General features: G+C 43.6%; 2 protein-coding genes across 4 annotated transcripts in view; both read right to left on the reverse strand.

Moving 5' to 3' along the window:
- Positions 1 to 5,482: 5,482 nt before the first annotated feature.
- On the reverse strand, positions 5,483 to 9,990 carry LOC102113381 (TLR adapter interacting with SLC15A4 on the lysosome-like). 3 transcript variants are annotated; one of them, XM_088062679.1, is made up of 4 exons: positions 9,863 to 9,990; positions 9,208 to 9,347; positions 7,249 to 7,374; positions 5,483 to 7,063 (listed from the first exon to the last, which is right to left on the reverse strand). In XM_088062679.1, the coding sequence occupies exon 4, from the start codon at positions 7,016 to 7,018 to the stop codon at positions 6,095 to 6,097; it is 924 nt and encodes a 307-aa protein (XP_087918805.1). In that variant the 5' UTR covers positions 7,019 to 7,063; positions 7,249 to 7,374; positions 9,208 to 9,347; positions 9,863 to 9,990; the 3' UTR covers positions 5,483 to 6,094. The 3 variants fall into 3 exon arrangements, with proteins under 3 accessions (XP_087918805.1, XP_087918804.1, XP_005526182.2); XM_088062678.1 differs by having other exon boundaries at positions 9,208 to 9,353; positions 9,863 to 9,963; XM_005526125.3 differs by lacking the exons at positions 9,208 to 9,347; positions 9,863 to 9,990 and adding an exon at positions 8,576 to 8,705.
- Positions 9,991 to 12,686: 2,696 nt separating this feature from the next.
- SH3BGRL (SH3 domain binding glutamate rich protein like) overlaps positions 12,687 to 21,440 on the reverse strand; it is a 30,320-nt gene continuing 21,566 nt past the window's right edge. Inside the window, exons 2-4 of the mRNA XM_005526126.3 lie at positions 20,662 to 20,847; positions 17,693 to 17,773; positions 12,687 to 14,771 (exon numbers count right to left, since the gene is read on the reverse strand). Coding sequence (XP_005526183.1) covers positions 14,739 to 14,771; positions 17,693 to 17,773; positions 20,662 to 20,847 — 300 coding nt within the window. The 3' untranslated portion in view covers positions 12,687 to 14,738. The remainder of the gene's footprint in view (positions 14,772 to 17,692; positions 17,774 to 20,661; positions 20,848 to 21,440) is intronic.

Raw genomic sequence — 21,440 nt, forward strand, 5'->3', positions numbered from 1 at the left:
GCTCCTGGTGGAAGGAGGAAGACTGGGACAAGAACAGTTATTGTGAGATGTGATATCAGTGACCAAAATTCAGGCTTCTGCAATAAAAATGTGACATTTCTGCACGTTCTTCTCCAGGGAACATGCACCTCCTGACCATGGGCAGCCCTTCAAGTACCATGGTGGATTATCCCTGAGGGAGCTCTTGGCTTTCCCTAGGGAAACCCTTCAGTGCTCCATGCTGACCTCTGGGAGAGATATTTGGGAGCACCCAGGAGATGTTTTAGTGTTACCACTTGTGGGTTTTTTTGGGTTTTGGCCCTTTTTAGAAGCAAACCTTTTTTTTTTTTTTTTTTTTAGCTTAACCTAAAAACCTCCAAGCCACTCATCCCACTTCCCCTTCTGGGAAGGATTTCAGCCACAGCTATTTTGGGCAGCAGGAATGGGAAACCCCAGAAAACCCCGAGCCACCACGTGGGGTCTGTCAGCACATCACAGGCCAGGGGACACTGAAAGGTGACTTGGTGCTGCAGGGAGCTGGGGAGCCTCATGGGCACCCAGAGCCCAGGCAGGCTGAGGTTTAATATAACATCAGTCATTCCAGCCAAAAATCTGGGTTTAAGGAGAATTCCAAGAAAATTACATGGAGCAGCTGGAATACTGATAAGGAACAAATTAAAAGAATACATCTCAGCAGAGGTGTGAGCACATTCTGCCTCCTGACCAGTGAGATCTGGGATATTTAATTCATGGATTTCACCTCCATGTGGAGATCAGTTCCCATCTATTGGCTGCCCCCAGGACACCACACCCTGGTCTCACATATTGTCAGGAGAAATCCACACTTTCCCTGAAGTCTTTTACCTGCTGGACACAGCGTTTTGTTTCTCTTTGTGGAATAAACATAAGCAGGTGGCTATTTCTAAGGATGTCTTTGTTACATAAAAATATTCGATAAAAGTGTCCCCAGGACATTTTTCTGTGATCAGTGACCTGTCCTTGCTGTTTGATGGCTGAGCTGGAGCAGAGCCTGGGCAGCAAAGGGAGCTGTGTCCATGGCCTTTCCCAGCGTGCAAACACCAGCACCAATATCCACACACAGCATTTCACACTCTGATTTGTATAAATTTAATGTGTGCAATATGAATGCTTTTGCCTTCTATTCCAGGAAGGGGATTTTTAATAATTCAACTACCAGGAAAGAGGGATAAAATTCAATAATTTAAAACTTCAAGGCAAGATCTTCAAGAAATTTGTTTGTAGTTTCATTCCCTATACCATTACATTCAAAAATCTCACTGATTTGAACAAAGAGTCAACACAGCTTAAAATTAACAAAAAAAAAAAAAAAGTCATAGCAGGTCTGGGTGTTCTCTCACTCATCTTTGTTAACATTTGTCACCTCTCAGATTAGTAATTAATTATTGAAATATTAACTTTGTATGGTTGAGCAATAGAGAAAGGGAATAAATGGTCCACAGGCCTTGGAAATTTGGCAATGGAAAGCAGAAGTGTGTAATCACTACAGATGGGGAATGAGAACAAAAAACTGCAACACAGCAGATTATGACATTGTATTATTGCACAAAATTAGAAACTTTTTTGAGGAGGATCAAGCATCCCTAAATAGCAAATCAGAGCCCAGGAAAAGCAAAGTCTCTGTGTCCCAACACAGGAGTGAGAGGCAGGAAAACCCTTCCTGCACCAGCGTGGGGAGAAAGAGAGAAAAGGTAAAAAAATCATGGGATGATAGACTGGTTTGGGTTGGAAGGGACCTCAAAAATCATCCAGTGCCACCCCCTTTCCACTATCCCAGGTTGCTCCAAGCCCTGTCCAACCTGGCCTTGGACACTTCCAGGGCTGGAGCTTCTCTGAGCGCCCTGTGCCAGGGCGTCCCCACCCTCACAGCCAGGAAGTTCTTCCCAATATCCCATCTCACTCTGCCCTCTGGCACGGGAAGCCATTTCCCCTTGTCCTGTCACTCTGGACCTTTGTCCTTGTCCCTCTCCAGCTCTCCTGGAGTCCCTTCAGGCACTGGAAGGGGCTCGCAGCTCTCTCCAGAGCCTTTTCTTCTCCAGAGCCCGCCACCTCTCCCAGCCTGGTTCCGTAGTAGAGCTGATATTCCCAGAGAGTTCCACAGAGCCCAAATTTCAGCTTTACCCAGAGTTCCATTTAGGAAAGATGCTGTTCCCACTTACCCTCACGGAGGAGCAGCAGGTGTGGGACACAGAAAACCGCTGTGAGTCTCAGCTCTTCTTCTGGGGCCGGTTTTAATCCCCATCCCTCAGGGTCCTGCAGTTCCCTTCTCCAGGGAAAACTCCTTGCTCACCTTTCTTTCAGAAACATCACCAAATAAAACCCCCAGAAAAGTGGTGAGATGTTCCCAAGGCATTTCAGTTTAAAAGGTTGTAAAAGGTTGTAAAAATAGCAACAAATTTTCTCCTCCAAAGAGAGCCCCAAACGAGCATCCTGAGGAAAACAAAGCCTTGATGGGCATAGACCACACAGGATTCCCAACACATCTTGTGCAAGTTTCAATAATTCAGCTCTACACATAAATCTCCCCCCACTTTGCTCCAGTGCATCAAATACTCCTCCAGATTTTTTGCCTCCCCGAGAGCACAGCCCACAAGTGAAGGAGAATATCCAGAACAATTGTTCCTACATGGAACAGAATGGAAAAGGAAAGGTCTGCAACCTCCTGGGATTCACAGCTCCATACTAAACCCTTTTATTTCCCCCCCAGAAGGAAGCCAGGATGGTGGATGTGGGAGTGGAAGGTTCTTTAGCACCTAGGCACTCATTTACCAAACAACCACTGACCCTCACAAGTGATTTATATTCCCAACACATTTATGGGATTATCACAAATAAATGAACTCAAAGGAAAAGCAGGCAAGGATTAAGTGGTGAGGACATTCTGGTAAAGATAAAGAAAATTAGGTTAATTACAATCAAGTATCTGAATTTTTGAAATCTGTGTGTAAAACAGGAGCAAAACAGAGAGAAAAAAATCCATTTTGCCATGCCATGTATAAACCAGTGGAGTGCAAGAAAGAGCACTCTGCTAAAAAGTAGATTTCAGCCCATTAAAGGTAGATTAATATTTTACATTTTGAAAAATGTAAAAATAAGCCACTCAGCTTTAGTTCCATTTGTTTAACAAGCAAATGGCTTTTTCCTGATTAAAAGAGAGATGAATGAAAACTACAGGTATTTAGTGCTTGAGATTTTTCTGATTGTCAGTCAGAATTTTTAGTCCTAAAGAGAAGGGTTTGGCCTTCCAGGTTTTAAGTCCTTCTTGATTTTAACTGGAATAGAACATTAATTGATGGAAGTTGTTGTTCTGCACACCTGGGCATCCTTTTTATGGGAAATAATCCTCCCTCCAGAGAAAGATGGACTTTGAGATTTCATTGCAAAATGGTTGTAAAGCTCTCAAAATCCTGACCTGGAAGGTACTAAAGGAAACCACCACTAGATATCACCATTTGACTATTTAATAAATCTCAGAAAAAAATTGTTAATGTACAAAAACCCTAATTATCCTCCAGGTAGATGAAGTCATCTTCTAGAGGGGCTTAATTCCCACAGCTGAGGCAGGCTGGGGAACATCCTGACTACAGGATTAATTGGGGAAATTTAACCAAAGAGTTCAGCTTCCTACAGGGTCTGGTTCCCAGGACCTTGTGAATATTCCTCTGTGGGAACACGGACTGAGAGCTGGATATGAAGGTAAAAATTCCCTGCCAGCATTTCTCCTCTAACATCAGATTTTCTGGCATGTGGATAAAAATCAACTCCAGGCAGAATCTGGCTGTGGATGTCTGCCCTGTAAAATATGGCACTGCTTTTCTTTGTAATGAAATCCAGCTGCTGCCCTTCAGCAGGCTGGAAAAGCACCTTTCCAGGGATTTTCCCCATGGAATTTGAGTTCACTGAGGCATTTTTCCTCCTATGAAAATGGGCACAGCTCCAGTGCAGCTGATGGAGTTTTACTCAAACTCATGACGGGACTTAGCATCTTCCAAATCTAAATAAATCCAAAGCAGGTCATGGATTGAAACATATCAATTAAAATAAAATTGAATTAAAATAGTATTTAAGTTAGTAATAAATGTCTCATCTTTTTAGAAATTAACAGATTTTGCCCCCTAAAATGTGTTCTGCAGCAACATCTTTCTTCCTACAGAGAGAAATTAATTTTGAGAAGTTACTTAAGTTGTGGATTAAACTAGTTTAACAAATGTTGGGAGAGAAAGCACATGGACAATATTTTTCTATGGGCAAAACTACATAAAATCCATAACAAAATACAGTGTGCTTTACATTAACAATGTGCATTTACCTGCACCTCCATTTGTGCTGTGAAAACACGCCATTGGGGTGGTCCAAATTACCTATTTTCCTCAAAAACACTGCTGTTATGGGAGTCTATTTTCATTCCAGCTAAAATTGTCCACATATTTAACAAAATTAATTTTAAAATGAGCTCTGAAACTAGTCCTGAGAAGGGAAGGGATGAACACATCTTCCCAATAATGTCAGGTTTTGCCAAACTCTTATTATTTATGTGTTTTCTCCTCTGCCACTCCATTTCTGTCCCGGGGATGGAGCAGCAGACCCATCAGGGATTCTCCCACTGTAGCAGCTGCTGCTGATCCATTGACTTTAATCTCTGGGGGCTGAGGTGAGCAGCAGAGCAGAGAGGGGCTCCTCCAACGCACTTCTGAGCGCTGGGAAGAACAGAAAACCACCGGAGTCTGGAGCTCAGGTTTAACCTCCGACTTCCTCATTTCCTGAGGAAGAACCTCGTGCAATTAACTTCTTTCCAGACTTTGGCTTGAACTATAAATAGATCCCAGGGGGAAGCAAGGGCTGGGGTACAGCAGCACAAATGGCACAGAGCACTTCTTGCTACAGATAATTGCAAACCCTTCGGCTACTGCTGCCCTCTGGAATATTTCCCCTCTCACCCTTGGTTAAATTGCACCTCCACCGAGGAAATCTGGGGAGCTCTGGCCACCCTGGACTCCTCTGGAATTTAATGAAGTCATTTGGCCTCTTCCAAAGGATTCCTGGCTTGATTTTGGATGCTGAGAAGGAGATTAATGAGACACATGTGGAATTAGGGCAATGCATAGGGAAACAAATCATCCTTTTCCCCTCATGCACCTAGAAAACAAGGATGAGATTCAGTATTGCTTGTATTCCTTGCACCAAGGTTAGTGGGAATTCTGGATCAGGCAATGACCAGTTAGGTCTTGGATGTGTATGAGTGTGATTTTATAAATTTATTTCCTTATCAGGAATTATCTTTCCCTGTCATTTTAATCAGGAGAGAGAAGCCCTTGCATTGCCCACTCAGATCACTTTTCCCTCAGGAGCAGCTTCTTCTCAATCCTGCTGATATTTTCTTTGAGTTCAGAGATGATTTTAAGAAATGACCAAGAAATAAAGATTAAAACAAACAAACAAAAAAACCCAACCAAAAGCAAAAACACCCAATTAAAAACTTTATTAGAAAAAAATTTCTGCAGAGCAGGTAACACTCCAATTCATCTCTCATTTTACAGCAGTGACATAAAGAATAATTTCCAGCTGAAATATTTTCTGAGAAGCAAGAGCAAGGGGAGAAAATGTATTTGAGAGCTAAACAACAGAATTTCCATTCAAAAATCTGTGTTTAAATTTCCTAATGAAGATCCAGGAATCTTGCATTATTTTTTCAGGAATGCTGCAGTCATCTCTGCTGATTTTGCAGAAAATTAATGCTTTTATGTGTGGACGTGGCACTCAAGGACATGATTTGCTGGTGCTGGGTTGATGGTTGGACTTGATGGTCTTAGTGGTCATCTCCTGCTTTAACAGTTCTGTGATTCTATATATATTATAAAAACATGATTGACCAGTTTTTTGAGAGAAATTAACTTCAAATTCTCCATTAGAAAATAGAAAGCAGTGACCTTTACTTCCCCTGCTACCAAAGGGGTTTAAGACTTAAGATATTAATTAGAACAAGTGTAGTGTGCAAATGTTTCCATTTCCCAACCCAATCCTTAGAGCGAAACATTCATACCCGAATCCCATCCCTCTCCTGAGCTGAGCAGCTCCGTCAGGATGTGAATTCCATCCTGCAGCTCTGTTTTGCACCCACTGGGTTGGAGATTTGGAGGTTTGGGGTGCTGAACTCGGAGCTGTTCCTGTTAGAAGTGTTGTGGGAGCTGAACAAAGCCAATGAATGCAAGAGGGCTCCTCTGGCTTTGGAGGTTTCTATGTTCTGCTCCTGGGAGATCTGAACACTTATCTGGTCCAGGCTGTTCCTTATCCAGCTGCAGGTGAGGAGGTTTGTTATGGAACCACACCTGGCCAGGCTTTCTTCAAAAAACTGTTTGTAGAGCTCTGCCACTTTGGCTTCCATGTACTTGTTGAGCGTGGAGTTGGAAAGGGGCTCCTCACTGAGCATGAGGCTCCTTTCTCCAGCTTCCTCTCCAGGCAGGGACATCCCACTGGGATTTTCAGGATGCTCACACAGAGGGGACTGACCCTGGGGAATATCTATGGAGAGCAGGACGGGGCCGTCAGGGAGTTCATCACACACATGGTCCAGGACACAGCCCGAGTCACACGTGTGGCCCCCCACGTGGTTCCCCCCGATCTGCAGGTCAGGATAGTTCTGGTAAATGCTGTTGCAAGGCCAGGATCTGTACAAATCCACCTGGTCTAGGCTTCCTCCTCTCTTGGGGATATGTAAAGCTGGGGATGCAGTTCCTTTAACCAGCATTTCCTGATCTTTTGCAGGCTCCTTTTCCATGGATCTCCATCGGGGGCTGCTCCCGGCTTCCACTTGGCTGCTTCTGGCAGAGAGCTCCTCCCGCTTCTCACATCTATCAGCAAAGCCTTTAATTTTTGGGATGTCTACAAGTTTCTGTCTCCAGATTCCCTCTTTAGCCTTTTGGGATGCATGAGATTTGCAAGGCTTATCTTGATGACAGTTTTCTTTATAGATGAGCCTCGTTAGGATGCCTTCTGCCAGCATGGTGACAAGTGTGAGCAACAGGGATCACCAGAGTTCTGTGGAGCCCTGGGATGGAAAGACAGGCACAATTAACAACAACTATTATTCAACAACTATTATAGAATAATTATATTATTGTTGTTGTTATTATTAATAATGAACAGTGCACTTCTCATAAAGTCAGTGATTTTTCTTTCTCTCTCAAGCATTTATTTTTAGCAAAAATTAAACTGCATGCTTTTCCTTTTTACCATGTCCACAAAAATCAGACTGAAGATACAGGAATAGTTTTAATCAGCTGCTTCATCTGTACCATCCCTTCTGCTCCCAGGTCTCTTCTGCATCGTGGCTACTTGAGACAGATTGTACTTCATAAGCTGCAAAAATCAGAAAAATCATTTTACTTGTCTGTATCAATACCATCAGTAATTAATCAATGTTTTTCATTACAAGATGACCATTTCCAAGAACTAAAGAGGTGACATAGAAAGGAAATAAAAGACTATATTCATATTTAGAGGTATTTCTGACTTGAGCACTCCTGTGAGGTGCCAAGAAGCTTCAAAAGAAACTGAGAGTTCTGCAAATACAATGAAACTGTATTCAAAATGCAGATCAAATGTGTTTACAGTCCCTCTTAAAGATGAACTTAAAAGATATAAATACTTAATTTGCCTTCCCCAATAGTGATAACAGTGAAGAGATAAGTGTCTCAAAGTAAGTTTATACACTTAAGAATTCCTTATCATCCCTTTCCAATTTACCTACTGTTAAAATCAATGGGAATCTTCACATTAAGAGTCTGACCTGAACCATTGGTCTTATGGAGGAATGGGAAACATGAAGAAAATCATTCAGTTCTTCAAATATCCTTTAAATCTCTGCATAAATGAAGTATCCACACAACCGAAGTGTGCTTGTGGCTCAACGCTTTTCACCATGTCCCTACACCCTGGTATATTTGAAACTTGCTACACTGGGTCACTTTGCAATCCCAGTGCTCCTTCCAGGATATATTCCAAATCTTCAGTTATTTGAGAGATGGAAGTTTTGACCTTTCCCCCAAAATTTACATGCTGGCACAGCACAGCTGTTTGGTTTTTTATTTTTGTGGGGTTCTTTATGTTTGTGACTCAGTTCCCTCCCCGAAGCTGAAAGGAACGCTGGAATTTCGAGGCCAAAGCAGGTAGGAAAGGCAGCAAACCTGGTTATCTACAGAGTCATTTGCATATGCAAAAAAGCAGGGAAACACTTTCTTAAGCACTCAAGGGACTTGATAAATCAATTTCTAAAGAAAGAAGAATTGGCAGTCTAAATCTTGCTAAAGATCCATGGAATTTAGAATGCTCTGTGCCTGCTAGGACATGGGTAACCAGGTCCTTACTCTGCTCTGTAGGACCTCAGGGTATCCAGCTCCTTACCTGCTGAAAAATTATGGTTTATTGCTTTGAAAGTGCTCATGAAGAGCTAAAATATGGTAATCTTGGAAAAAGTGGTCTCCTCCAAACAAAATAAGTGGTTCCTGTGTTCTGGAACAAAGCATAAGGAAAACAAAAAGGCACAAAAAGCCCAACTTACCAAACCCAGTCAGGTCTGAGGCAGATTTGCCCAAGCCCAGAGCTCTCCTGCTATAGCAGCTGGGAGGGGGCAGATGGTTACACACCCTTTCCTCACTGCTGTCTGTGCAGAAAAAGCCTGACGCACTCATGATGCAGTTCCCCAGGGTTTTTAATTCATAAAACAGAAGTGATCCTGCTGAGAGAGGGCGCGGCTTTTGAACACAAAGAGAGGGCTACATCTAAAAGAGGATGTTTGAAAATGAATTGAGATGTTTCTGACCACAGTGTGATGCTGAGGAGTTGCTGACAGCCAGAACAGGGCACGGGGAAGGAGCACAGGGTCAGGCTGCGCTGGGCAGAGTGAAATCGGAACCGAATTCCACCAACACTTCCACTGGCAGGAGCTCGGTGCTGTTCAGCTGACTTGTGGACTTACACCACTTCCCCTTTGGAAACAGGCAGCTAAATTTAGAGTCTTGTGATGGGCCACTGATGGGAAAGAAGTTGGCAACTTCCTTCCACCCGGATTTCGATGAAATGCCCTGTGTCTATGACACACGAACAGGACAATGTGTCAATTTGAAAGCAGCAGCCAGTGGACAGCTCGTGTTGCTCATTGATCAAACTTGTCTTTAAGGGTTCAAAAATTACCTCTGGCACATCCCAGGTGCCCCCATGGTGGTTTTAGGTGTCCTCTTCAAGCTGAAGCCAAGCTCATGCACAGAGCCACTCCTCCCCTCAGCACAGAATCCAGCCTGAAGAGTTTTCTGTTGACGCCTTTTCTGAATTTCCTTTTTCTCAGAAGATAAAAAAAAACCCAATTCAGCAGAAGCTGAATCTCATCTAAGTACAAGACAAAAGATTCTAAAAAGACACTGTTTAATGACAGGGGGAAGACACAAATTATCATCCAGTGCCACCCCCTGCCCTGGGCAGGGACACCTTCCACTGTCCCAGGCTGCTCCAAGCCCCATCCAACCTGGCCTTGGACACTTCCAGGGATCCAGGGGCAGCCACAGCTTCTCTGGGCAACCTGTGCCAGGACCTCCCCACCTCACAGGGAAGAATTTCTTCCTAATATCCCATCTAACCCTGTCCCCTGTCAGTGGGAAATCCTGTTGTGTCTTAGAAATTAGTTTTGGAGTAATTCTGGCCATATTGGTTCAGTGATGTCTGCAAAATAACCTCCCTTCCCTCCTGTATTTCATTAAAAACTTCAGTTTTTATGAAGGCAAAATAAAAGCTATTTTTACTCCCACCAGATTTTTATAAAACTCATTTAATATTTAAAGGCTGTTCAAATCACCTGATTTTTAATCACCTTATATGAGCAATTTCTGCACAGAAGGTGTGGCTCGGACTCCAGCAGTCACTGCCCACAGTCTTGGCAGGCAGGAACCAGAGCAGATCAAATTCCAAGTAGTTTTAAACCCTGCCAAGCTTGCAATTAGTGCCAGCTGCAGCTGGAATTTTTGTGCAGCTGTTTCAACAAAACACAAAAGTAACAGAGAGAGGGGAAGAAATCAAGTCAGGTAATTTGTATGGAGTGATTAAAAGCAAATCAACTTCTATTTCATACCCAGCAACCTGATCTATGAAAGGTGTCCCTGCCCATGGTGGGGGTGGAATGAGATGAGCTTTAACATCCTTTCCAACCCAAACCCAAACTCTGGGATTCGGGTATTAAATGCATCAATATCCAAGGAAATCAATGTATTCCCTCAATAAGATATTACCAAGAAGAAATTCCCTTTTATTTACAAAAATAAAGTCAGAACGAGATAGAACCAAAGTTAATTCAGAAGCTGAGTACAGATTGCAGTTAGGATAAACAGCAAAAGAAGGATGTCAGAATTTAGAGCTGAATATATACTGGAAAAGAACAGAAATCACTCTTATGATTCGTATATGGAAAAATAAATACTAGCACACTACATGATATTATATGAACTATGGCTGCATTTAAACGAAGTCCCTTCTTTCAGCACAGCCTGTGTATTTCACATGCATATAAAAATGACATAGATATTGACTTATTTGAAAAGTTTTATGTTGGGGATTTTTTTCCTAAGCACAGCTGTTGCGGATCCTTTATTTTCGATTCCAAAGGGAACTTAAATCGAGTATCTCCCCTCAGCCAAGGAGCCCCTCACACGCCACACCCTCAGTCGGCGCGGCTTAAGTAGAGGAAGGGCGTGGTTTAGCGGTGATTGACAGCTCTATGGTCCAATAGAAAGGCGGGATATGCCCGCCCCGGCCGTTGAGTGGCCGCTGGTTGCCGCAGCAACGGCGCGTGGCGGCGGCGCTGCGGGGCCCGGGCGCCATTGCGGCCCCTCACAGCGGGCGGGGAGGACTTGGGCATAAAATGGTTATAGTCCTGGTTATAAAATGTGTGTGCGATCCGCTTCGCTTCGTGTAAACACAAAATAACCTCCTGTGCGTGCTGCGGAAGGGTTCAGGAAAGAACTGAAGCCCCATGGAAATTACAGTGCTGCTGACATGGGATTAATGATGTGCTGGTTTCTTTTTATTAAGGATTTTGAAATACTGAGCAAATTAAAGTGAAGAAATGGTCAAGTTCCCGATGATATCTTAAATAAACCAACCTGTGAGAGAAAGAATTGCTATAAGGAATTATAAGAGTTACATATTGCTATAATGTGCATGTATATGAATATTTATAAATATATATACATAATGAACTACTGTATATTCATGTTACAAGATATACAGGGCCAAGTCTAATACTTCATGAATACAACGCATATATTTTGTACTAAAAATATGTATTTTCCACTAAATATATGTATTTTGCATACTCTTTACTCACTACGGTGCTTACTGTAGTAATCCAGCAATTTCTACTTCATCACCTCAACTTGTAAAATCCTTTTGCATTTCCACAAGTTTATCAATACAGTCCAAAATTTTTAATAATTCACTGCAAAACTGTCATAATGAACCTTTCAATCTAAAACATTCTGCCAAGATCACAAAATATGGATAAATCAGAGAATATTTCTGCAGGGAACTCAATCAAAGGTAACGATTTAGGAATAATTTATTTGTGCCATGGGATTAGAATCTGAGCAATCTGGTGTAGGGAAAGTTGTCACACATTGCATGCACGTGTGTAGCTTAATTTTTTGAAGATTTTGGGAAATTATTTTCATTGAGCTTTACATTAATGAGTAACAACTGGGTTTTTAAGACTTTTTTAATAAAAAAAAACACGGAAAGCATCAATTTTTCTGAGTTGCACAAGTGGAGTGGATACACAAGGGGAAGTAAATGGGATTCATTACATTAAATGGCATTCATGCCCCTTTTCCCATCTTATGGAGCAGTTTTAAGACTCCACAGGACAAGTGTGAGGGACAAGCAATAATCCTCTTGCAAAGGCATCCTGTGCCTGATGGTGCTTGGATGTGATTTAGCTGCTCACACAGAAGCTGATGCTGTAAAAATTACTAACCACTCTTTAAAAAATCACGTTATTGGTTTCCTCCAGAGGATGTGAAGTCTGGAATTTGGGCAGGTTAGAAGCAGAGAATGTCATTTCTGTAACTCTACAGATCTTCCAGGTGGTGCAGAACGTCAGCGCGTGAAGCAGGAAGGAGGTGCCTGCTGATCTGCCAGGCAAACAGGGAAGGTGTAAGTGAAGTTTTTTTAGTTTTAAATTTATCCTGCACTGCCCTGTGGCAACACAAATACAAAATAGCACGGCTCCCTGCTGTGAGCAGCATAAAGCCAATTAATTACAGTTTGTAAACAAGCAGGGGAGGGAGGGTGAGCTCTGAGTGTGGGAGCAGCTGCTGTGTCCCAGCCACTTCCGACCTGTCCCTGCCCTGGGGAATGTGTGGGAAAGCGGGATAATGAGGGAAATAACCCAAACCTTGACACACTATTTTGGGTAGGTGTATCCTAAATTAAATCCCATTTAGTAATTAAATCCCATTAGCTGCAACAGGTGAGAGATCCAACTCAGCAGACTTCACCCGCAGCAGCAGATCCCTGATGTTCGCCTTCTATAAATCCTGAACTTTTAAAAAAAGCAGTATTTTTATCTGAAAATTTCATTTATTTCAGCTTCAAACTTGAAACTGTAAACAAAACATGCACACAAGTCATGGTGTGAGAAAGTGTTCTAAAACAACTTTATTGGAATGATACAGGAATGGTTAATATACAGGTTAAATCCTCAATGCCTGCTTTCTACATAGGAAAAAAATAAGAAAGAAAAGAACAAATTCAGTTCTTGCACCCATGGAAACAGAAAACCAGCACAGAGGTAACAGATTCCTGGCACTCCTAAAGTCATGCAAGAGATCTGCATCAGAAAACTCAAGTTTTACACACACAACAAAGAGATTTTCGGTATTTTCAGTTTGTGTCGGTGCCTTGTTCCCCGGACAAAGGAATAATTCAGCCTGGCTCACCAGAGCTGCCTGAGGAATGCTGATACAGTTTGAATGCTCCCATATGGCAAGGGGGGGACAGACGAGGGCAGTGACTTTGCTTTCTTAAACTTGGCAATTTTCTTGACCGTTGAGACAGGGATTGACCTCGTTTCAGAACGTTTTGGGTCGCTGAACTGACAGCATTTGGCAGAGACTTTTAATTACAGCTTCCCCAAAATAATGGCTGTAATTCACCAAACTTGCAGAGAAAGCACAGCAAACTGGTGTGGGTACAGAGACCTGTGTGTCAAATCCCACTTTCCTCACCACACTTCACCTAGTATTCCACAGCTCCCAAAAACCTGAGCAGGAATTTAGACACAGAGAAGGATTCGGCCAATATTAAGAAAGAAAAACAACCTCATTCGGAAAGATGAAATCATAGTGAACAACAAAAATCTGATGCTGGATTTAAAACGTAACCAAACTTCCATCCCCCAAAGATCTTAAATTTCACAGAATTGCAGTGATTCCTGACAAAAGCTGTTAATAAAAGAGCACAGTTGTGTGTGTGTTCATCTTTAAGGTCAGGTAGCATCCATCCATCCCTCTGCCTTGTGATGCTGTGCTGCTTTTGTAAGCACAAGCTTCCAACAGCTTCCCAGGCTCCCAAAATGATACATCAGGAATTAAAATATGGCCAGGAATTACAGGCTCCCTCTTGAGCACTGGGAGAACACACAGGTTAATATTGCACATGGTAAATTCACCCACACAAGACACTGAGAGATTTGCAATTCCTGTAATAGCTTTATGATATGGCAATAAGAATGGAAATGTAGTTTTTAAACCTTTAAAATAAAAAAAGAAATCTTACTTAATTACAGTAACTTTTGCTATTCAAACATTTATTTCCTCATTTGAAAAAATACTATATGAACCTAATGGCTACTTGAACATGCAGTGAGATGTTTAATGCTCTAAGCAGTGTGAACTGGTATTTTTGTAGAGAAATACATTAAAGGCTTTCACCCTTACACAGGTAAGGAAAGGCCATTTCTGGCTGTTTTGGCTTGTTTGCAACATTGAATCTTGCCCCAGATGTGTCATCCCTCGTGCTTAGGCAGCTGTGAGGGACCTGTGTCTGCTGCCCTTTTTGTCCAAAGAGCCCACAAAGATCACTTAAATGGGAAATACATGGGGTTTGTTGGGGGTTTTATCACCTGTACAGTGTGTAACAATACAAACCTTAAATATCCATTCTACAGAAGACAAACACAACTTTCCAAAGTGACTACAATGGTTAAACTACACAGTACCACCTACAAATTCATCTGAAACCAGGAAAGACACTGAATATTTACTGTGTAACTCAGTAACATTTTTGAGGCAACTCAGGCACTAAATTAGTATCTGACGAGGTTTTAGATGCTGTTTTTCATAGTTTAAATAGTTGGATCTCTAGGTAAAACCCATCTGCATTTTTAGTACTAAAATAGTTTCTTTAAGTTTACACAAAATGGACAAATTGCCAGGACAGTTTAAACTAAATGTAACTCATTTATGTCTGATTGCTTGGGCTCCCATCAGAGCCCACTCCTGCTCCCTACCCTGAAATTCCCATTCCCATCCTTTATTCAATTTGTGTTATGGACAGTGAATGCTGCAAGCACCAATCAAATGTTAGAAATCACATCTACATTTCTTGAAGCAGAGACAGTTTGGACTATTTTATAAAAAGCTGTGGAAATTCCCTTTACAGACATTTAAGGCAGTTGAAATTCATGCTTGCTGCTTGGCCAGTGCTTCAGCTTCCTGAAACAGAAAAAGAGAATTACATGTTAGTAGTTTCTCAGTGTGTTTCCAAAGGAACACTATAAAACAATAACCTGCATTTTTCAATTTTCTTTCAGCCTTTGTAAGGTGATCACAAATGGGAACAGAATGACAACAGAAGAAATGCAAAAGGAATTTCCTTTTGGTTTCTCCAAGTGTACTTTTGACTGCAGATTAAATTAATTACCTGCTAGCAGCACCATGACCTACAAGGAGATGAACGAGAGATGAATTCCCAGTGCCCTCAGTGCAGCACCTCAGCAAGGACAGCCTGGTTTATTTGAAAGGACAAAGTTCAACATCTGCCAAGATGTGTTGGAGCCATTTACTTTTGTGACTGCATAGAAATACTCAAGATAACAGATTCACTATCATTGTTACCATGAGCCAGCTTGCTAAACAAACAAAACACATGAGGAGAAAGGACTAGGAGGGCAATTTCCAAGACGTCTGTACGATTTTTTTAGGGGGAGACAGTGGGTGACCCCAGCCTGCAGGGCAGGAAGTCCCACGCGTATCTCCCATATCTTGGACGTGGTGGCTCACTCTGGTTTTCCTGGCTAACTGCCCTCATCCTGCCTTTGAACTCAGGGCGTGGGAAGAGCCTGGCTTGGAGCGTGCTCCTGGCCTGTGCTCTGCTCTGCTGGCCTGTCACAGGTCAGAGAGCGGGGCAGGATGTCACCGTGCACCCACAGCCTTGCGCGAGGACATCCAGGCCACCTGCGGCACAAAAGGCAGGTGAGCAGCAAAAGGAAGATCAAAAAGAGCTACAAAGCCTGGAAAAAAGCAGCATGTTTGATACTCTCTAAAAGACAAGTGGTTCTTTGAATGGTAAGAACAAGGAGAAGGTTCCCTTGGCTTTGTAACAACTCCTTTAACAAGCCCAGGGCACTGCAATGGTGACAATTCACTGCTTTTTGGGTTTTTTTTCCAAGACAGAGTACTTCTCTTCAGAACAGGCAGTGAAAAGCTGGGGAGGATTCCTGGTATTTCCCATGCCCAAGAAGGTTGGTACAAGTAACCTGCTAACCTATTTTTCTTGGAGATCAAACTCCATTTCCTTGGGCATAGGCCTCCAAGTTATCTGGGAGAAGCTCAGCTTTCCAGGCTTGACACTGTCCCTCTTTCACACTTTCCCTTATTTCTCCCTCAAGGCTCCTCACTGAGCATCCTCTCAGTCCTTAAATCCTTCATAAAGAAATAATTAAACATAGTTTTTAACTCACAAAATCCTTTAAAATCCACACATATTGCTTGAAGTAGAGATATGTAAGATAAACTAAAGGCCAGTCTTTTCCAGAGCTTGTCCAGAGTTTGTCCAAAGGACAAACCAAACCACCTCAGGACTCAGGAAGTAATTGCTTGAATTTACCATGGTCACTTCTGAGCCAGTCCTGTTTAGCATTAATATCAAACCTTTGTGTTCAGAGTCAAGTAACTTCCCAGATCTCTCTTGATGGCATTGAATAGAGGTTTCCTGCCAAGGTTGCTCTCTGCCATTTTCTGCAGTTGCCGTGTCATTCCCTACAGCATTATATCCAAGTTTCACACAGCTATGCTGGAAACATCAATTTCAGCACCTACAAATCTGATTACCCTCCTCAGCAGCTTGCAACGAACTTGACTGGACGTTCTAAGTGTCAGAGGGATTCCCAAAGTCAGCCCCAGAGCAGGATGCAGGGGGTACAAGGTCACTTCTGCAAAGGTTATTTACCGTCATCAGCCCAACATAACACAGAAATCCAGCAGAGTACAGTTGTGTTCTATCCCTCCTGTTTAAAATTCACCTTTTCCTTAGGTGAGGACAGAATTGGAGCATCCCTTAGGACAGAAGCAGAGCTCCTGACAGCCATGCTGGCTGCTCCTGCCAGCCGGCAGGTCTGGGTAGCAGCGATGTTCCTAACGTTACTGAGACAGGTGACCTGATTTGTTATGGCAGCAGCTGCTCTCTGGTACCACTGCACTTCCCAGGGGAAAGGCACAAGCTTCCCTGCATCCCATAGTCTCAGGATTGCATCCTGGTTCCTTGGCTCCATCCTGCACACTCTGCTGAGCAGTGCTGTGCAGATGTTCCAAGGAACTTTACCAGGACTGAGGCGCTGTGTGCAGCTGGTCTGATGCTGGCAGTAGGTAATGCTGGGGTGCAGATCTGTGCAGCTCTGCACAAGGCAGTTTTTCCTCATCACACCATTCCCAGCGGAGCTACTGCTGGAAATTTGGCTTCCAAAACTGCTTCAGTCTGCCCCACAACCTGCAGTGCTCACTGCCCATGGGTCACTATCCACCTTTAAAATTAGGTCTCTTAGTGATGTGCACAGCATGACCTTCGACTCGTACACGAGTAAAGCTGAAAGGGAGCGGTGTGTTTATCCATTGAACAGGAAAGCTGGAAGTGACCTGGAGGATCCTGCTGCTGTCAAGTGAAACGTATAAAGCAAGCTTGTCTTATCCTATCAAAATCAAAAGGAGAATTCCAGCCCATTGCATCCACAAAACAGCAGCCCAGTTCATAATTGGCAAAGGAAAATAAGCTTTAGATAACAAGCCAGAGGAAAAAAATTACTCTGAAGCAAGACCATGTTATTTCAGAAACAGTGGCTCTGGTTTCAAGAGATTTTCCAGTAGAAAAATCTCATCAAAATTTCACACGAATTAAATTTTTTTACTGAATTGAAAATATTCTTTGATTTTGGGATATTTTTTTTCATCTAGGTTTCTTATCCATTCTTCAGTGCAAATATTAACTGCTCTTTTGAAAATGAAGCCTGAGAACCTCTGGAGACTGAGCATCTCCCAGAGAAATGGATGGGGAAAATGACAGCACATGTACCAGATCCTGTTCTGAGCAGAGAAGAAGGAGGTGAAAGCCACAGGCTCACTGTGAGGAGGTGCTCGCCTACCTTTGACCCAGGAGGTGCGGTCAAGCCCAGGAACGCGTACACAGCGTTGTTCTCCCGCGCCTCGAAGAAAGCATCGTAGTCCTTCACCACGGCAGGAGGGAGAGGGAATAAAAGACAGGACAGAGGAGTAAATTGTCAGAAATAATCTCAACTCAGTTTGGGGTTTCACCCAACCCACACCAAGCAATCTACTTCCTGTGGCCAAATGCAAAATCCAGTGTCAGCTCAGGTACGTGGTGTCAGCACTAACAGCACACAAATTGGAAAGGGACAAGCCGGGAATTCATTCTATGTCCCAGCGAGATGTTGCTGTGAGGTGCTCCTGCCTCTCCCAAAGGGACAGACTCCACACAAGACAGGTGTTGTCACTGGTCTGGTGTGGACATTCCTCCTGCAGAAGCAGCTGAGCCTGGACCTTGTCATCAGAAACATTGATGTTCCCAGATGTCACTGCTGAATCCTGATAGGAATGGCAATTGTGCAACTGTGGAGTCCAGCTCTTAAATCTGTCAGAAGTTCAACTGGAACTTTTACACTAAGAGTGCACCTTTCCCATTAGATTTCCCACTAAGGATTAGTCTGTGCAAGTGAAGGCAATGGGTTGGCACTGTTCACTCACAGTGCACTACAAATGCCCTAAACACACACAGCCACTTCCCAAGAAAATTAAGTTAAAAAATAATTAAATAAAAAGAAATACTAGTTGCCAAACCCCAACTAAAGGAACCCAGAAGTTTTGTGCAAGCTCACTGTTGTCCAAGTTACCACACAATTCCCTTGCTCCAACTTCTGAATTCAGCAAGGATCAGTCCAGTGACTTTCCTGCTCTCCGTTTTAACTGATAAACATTACCAGCCTCCTCCAGCTTTCCTGGGCAATGTTTGGATGCAGGAGTCTTGTCTGGGAAGCCCAAGGCAGGCAGCAGCTCAGTCGCAGGCTGGACTCAGGGAGAGCTGTTTAGGACACCCTGCTCTGGATTCCTGACTGTCTGGGCGGCAAAAGCCAAAAGAACAGCAACTGGGGGGGGCAGCTCTAAGGGGAGGCTGCTGCAACTAGAACAGAACAAAGTACAGGGACCAGAAGATTCCAGCTGCCTGGACTTCAGGGGTATCAAATTATTGCTCCATTTGCACATGCAGCATTCACATGATGTTTGATAAAAATGTGTGTGATTATGGTAAATCCTCCCTGAAGCCCTTCTGTTGACAGGACTGGGGCTGCTTGATAACAAAGGGATTGTTTATCTCACTGGTGCACAGTCCATGAGCCTGCTCCGAAGCATCTCCCAGGACACAAATTCCTGGGGCTGAGGAGCAGGGCTCATGCCAGCTCACACAGCATCTCCAGTTCCAGCCTCTCCGCTATGCACGGGCCAGGAAGGCCAATTTGCTCTTTGCTCTGCCAGTTGTGCTGCATCAGATGGAACAAACAGAGAACTTCATGCTTGAGAGGCATCAGATAAAGACAGAAAGAGGTTCAAATTCTGGGCACAGAATTAACTTTTACTTTCCTGAAAGCTGAACTACAGCAACTCAAATCCAGCAACACAAACTGATCGAATTTCAAAAGTTCAACGTCACATCAACCAAACTTTTGGGAAAAAATAAACCCATAGCAAGAACCTTGTAACCAGCTCCTCCTCAGATAACTACTGATTCTTATGTTTGTCACTCCAAACCAAGCTTTTTCCATGTCACAACCAGTCAGTAAAATTTTGAGAGCCAAGTGGCACAACAGCTCATTGCAGATATTATTTCAAGTTCTGCTTCTATTACAACCAAGAAAAATTCTTGGCACATTGAGAATAATTTCTTTCAGTAGGCACAGATTTGTCTCACAAAGGTCCAGATCTGGCAGGTCTTAACTTACAGACTGTGCAGGTCAGAACCAGACATCAAAAGGACTAGAGGAATGCACACTGTGAGCTCTGTTCAGAAGATACTGAGTTTTAAAAATAAAACTAACAGTTAATCTAATAATCATTCAAGCATGGCCTGCTGGGTACAAGTACTGCAGGGCAACTTACTTTTGATCAAGCATTAAAATAATTACAGTAGGATTTCTGTTTGCAATATGAGTTTTAATCTGTCAAGGCACTGGAGTAAGTGAACCACAGCAGCCTTCCTTGTGCAAGCAGCACACAGAGCTGATCCCAAGAAGGATCAGAAAACTGATTTATGATCATGGCAGACATCAATTCATATGATCTGGGACTCACACCTACTGACAAATCCCACATGGGCAGAACAGATCTCTGAACTTGCTACAGAACATAAGGTTGGAGTAAAAGGGCCAGATTTCTGTGAGGTGTTAGTTCACAATCATGGGGGAAATGAGGATTAAAAAAAACTGGGAACTTTCAGAGCCATAAGATGGGAAAAAAAACACAGGAAAGGAAAATTATATATGTACTGCAAGGTAGGATCCAAATCAAGAGCTCTACATTTTAATCTCTTCTATGGTGTGACTAGAATATTCAAGAATCAATTATTACTGAAAGCCCAAGATGGGGGGAAATGTCTAACACCTCCTACAGCCTTCCCAGTTTGGGCAACTGCAGCTGGGCAAGCTCTGCCTTGCTGCTCACCGCAGTGAAGCACAGGCAGTGGCACTGAGGAAGAGGAGTGGGGTGAGCACAGGGAGAGCCCAACATGAGTGGGATGAGCACAGGAGAGCTGGAGGTGAGCAGGATGAGCACAGGAGAGCTGGAGGTGAGTAAGCAGGATGAGCACAGGAGATCTGGAGGTGAGTGGGATGAGCACAGGAGAGCTGGAGGTGAGCGGGATGAGCACAGGAAAGATGGAGGTGAGCAGGATGAGCATAGGAGAGCTGGAGGTGAGCAGGATGAGCACAGGAGAGCTGGAGGTGAGTGAGCAGGAGGAGCACAGGAGAGCTGGAGGTGAGCAGGATGAGCACAGGAGAGCTGGAGCTGAGCGGGGTGAGCACAGGAAAGCTGGAGCAGCCCTTACCCCGAGGTAGCGGCTGTCGTTGAAGAGCCTGGGGGGCAGGGGGTTCCCGCTCGCTGGCCGACTGTCCTCAGGGACGTTCTCCCGCATCCATTTCCGGTTCTCCTCGTTAGCTGCAATGTCCTTCTCCTCAAATTCAATTTTGTTTGCTTCCAAGAAGCCTAACACATCTTGCTGCTGCTTTTTAATCTGTTACAAGAGAGGGAGGGAGGGAGATAAGGCAAACAAGATCAGTGAAATAATTTTTGATGCCACTCTGGGGTTCGAATTAGAAACCAGGGGGTGCAAACCTACAAAACTGAACGGGCTAAAGCTTAAAGATGCTGCCCCTACACAAATATGAGTGTTGTGTACCTAGAAGGTGCCCACACAAAAGCAGAGGTATAAGCAGGGCCCATGTGCTGGCCAGATTTTACAGTTACCTCAGGGGAACTTTACAGTTAACTCAGGGAATTTTTCAGGTGCAGTGGACTTTGCTGGAGGCACATTTGAGGTACAAAGCTTCCCTGTGCCCTTGGAAGCACAGGCTGAACCCCCCATTCCTTCACAGAGTCCAGGATTTTGTCCTCCTTGGTGACAAGGGATACGTCACCAAGCATTTTTGGTCCATGCTTCTTTGCACAAAAACCCCTCTCCCGCTGTGTCCTGCATGTCAGCAGGGCAGGTACAGTCTCTGGAGAGCTGTGACCCCACATCCCCATCCTAACTTGTGTCAGGGAAGCCAGGTGAGGTTCCACATCTGACACCACCCATCCCTGTGCACTCACACAGCACCCAAGGGA

The sequence above is a fragment of the Pseudopodoces humilis genome, chromosome 15, assembly GCF_049639895.1.
Source record: "Pseudopodoces humilis isolate 2021_Gansu_Grassland_sample_001 chromosome 15, ASM4963989v1, whole genome shotgun sequence".
NCBI classification, from domain to species: domain Eukaryota; kingdom Metazoa; phylum Chordata; class Aves; order Passeriformes; family Paridae; genus Pseudopodoces; species Pseudopodoces humilis.

What these genes read in the sequence shown, in the direction of transcription:
- LOC102113381 (XM_088062679.1), bottom strand. Translation starts at nt 7,018, where the DNA reads ATGCTGGCAGAAGGCATCCTAACGAGGCTCATCTATAAAGAAAACTGT.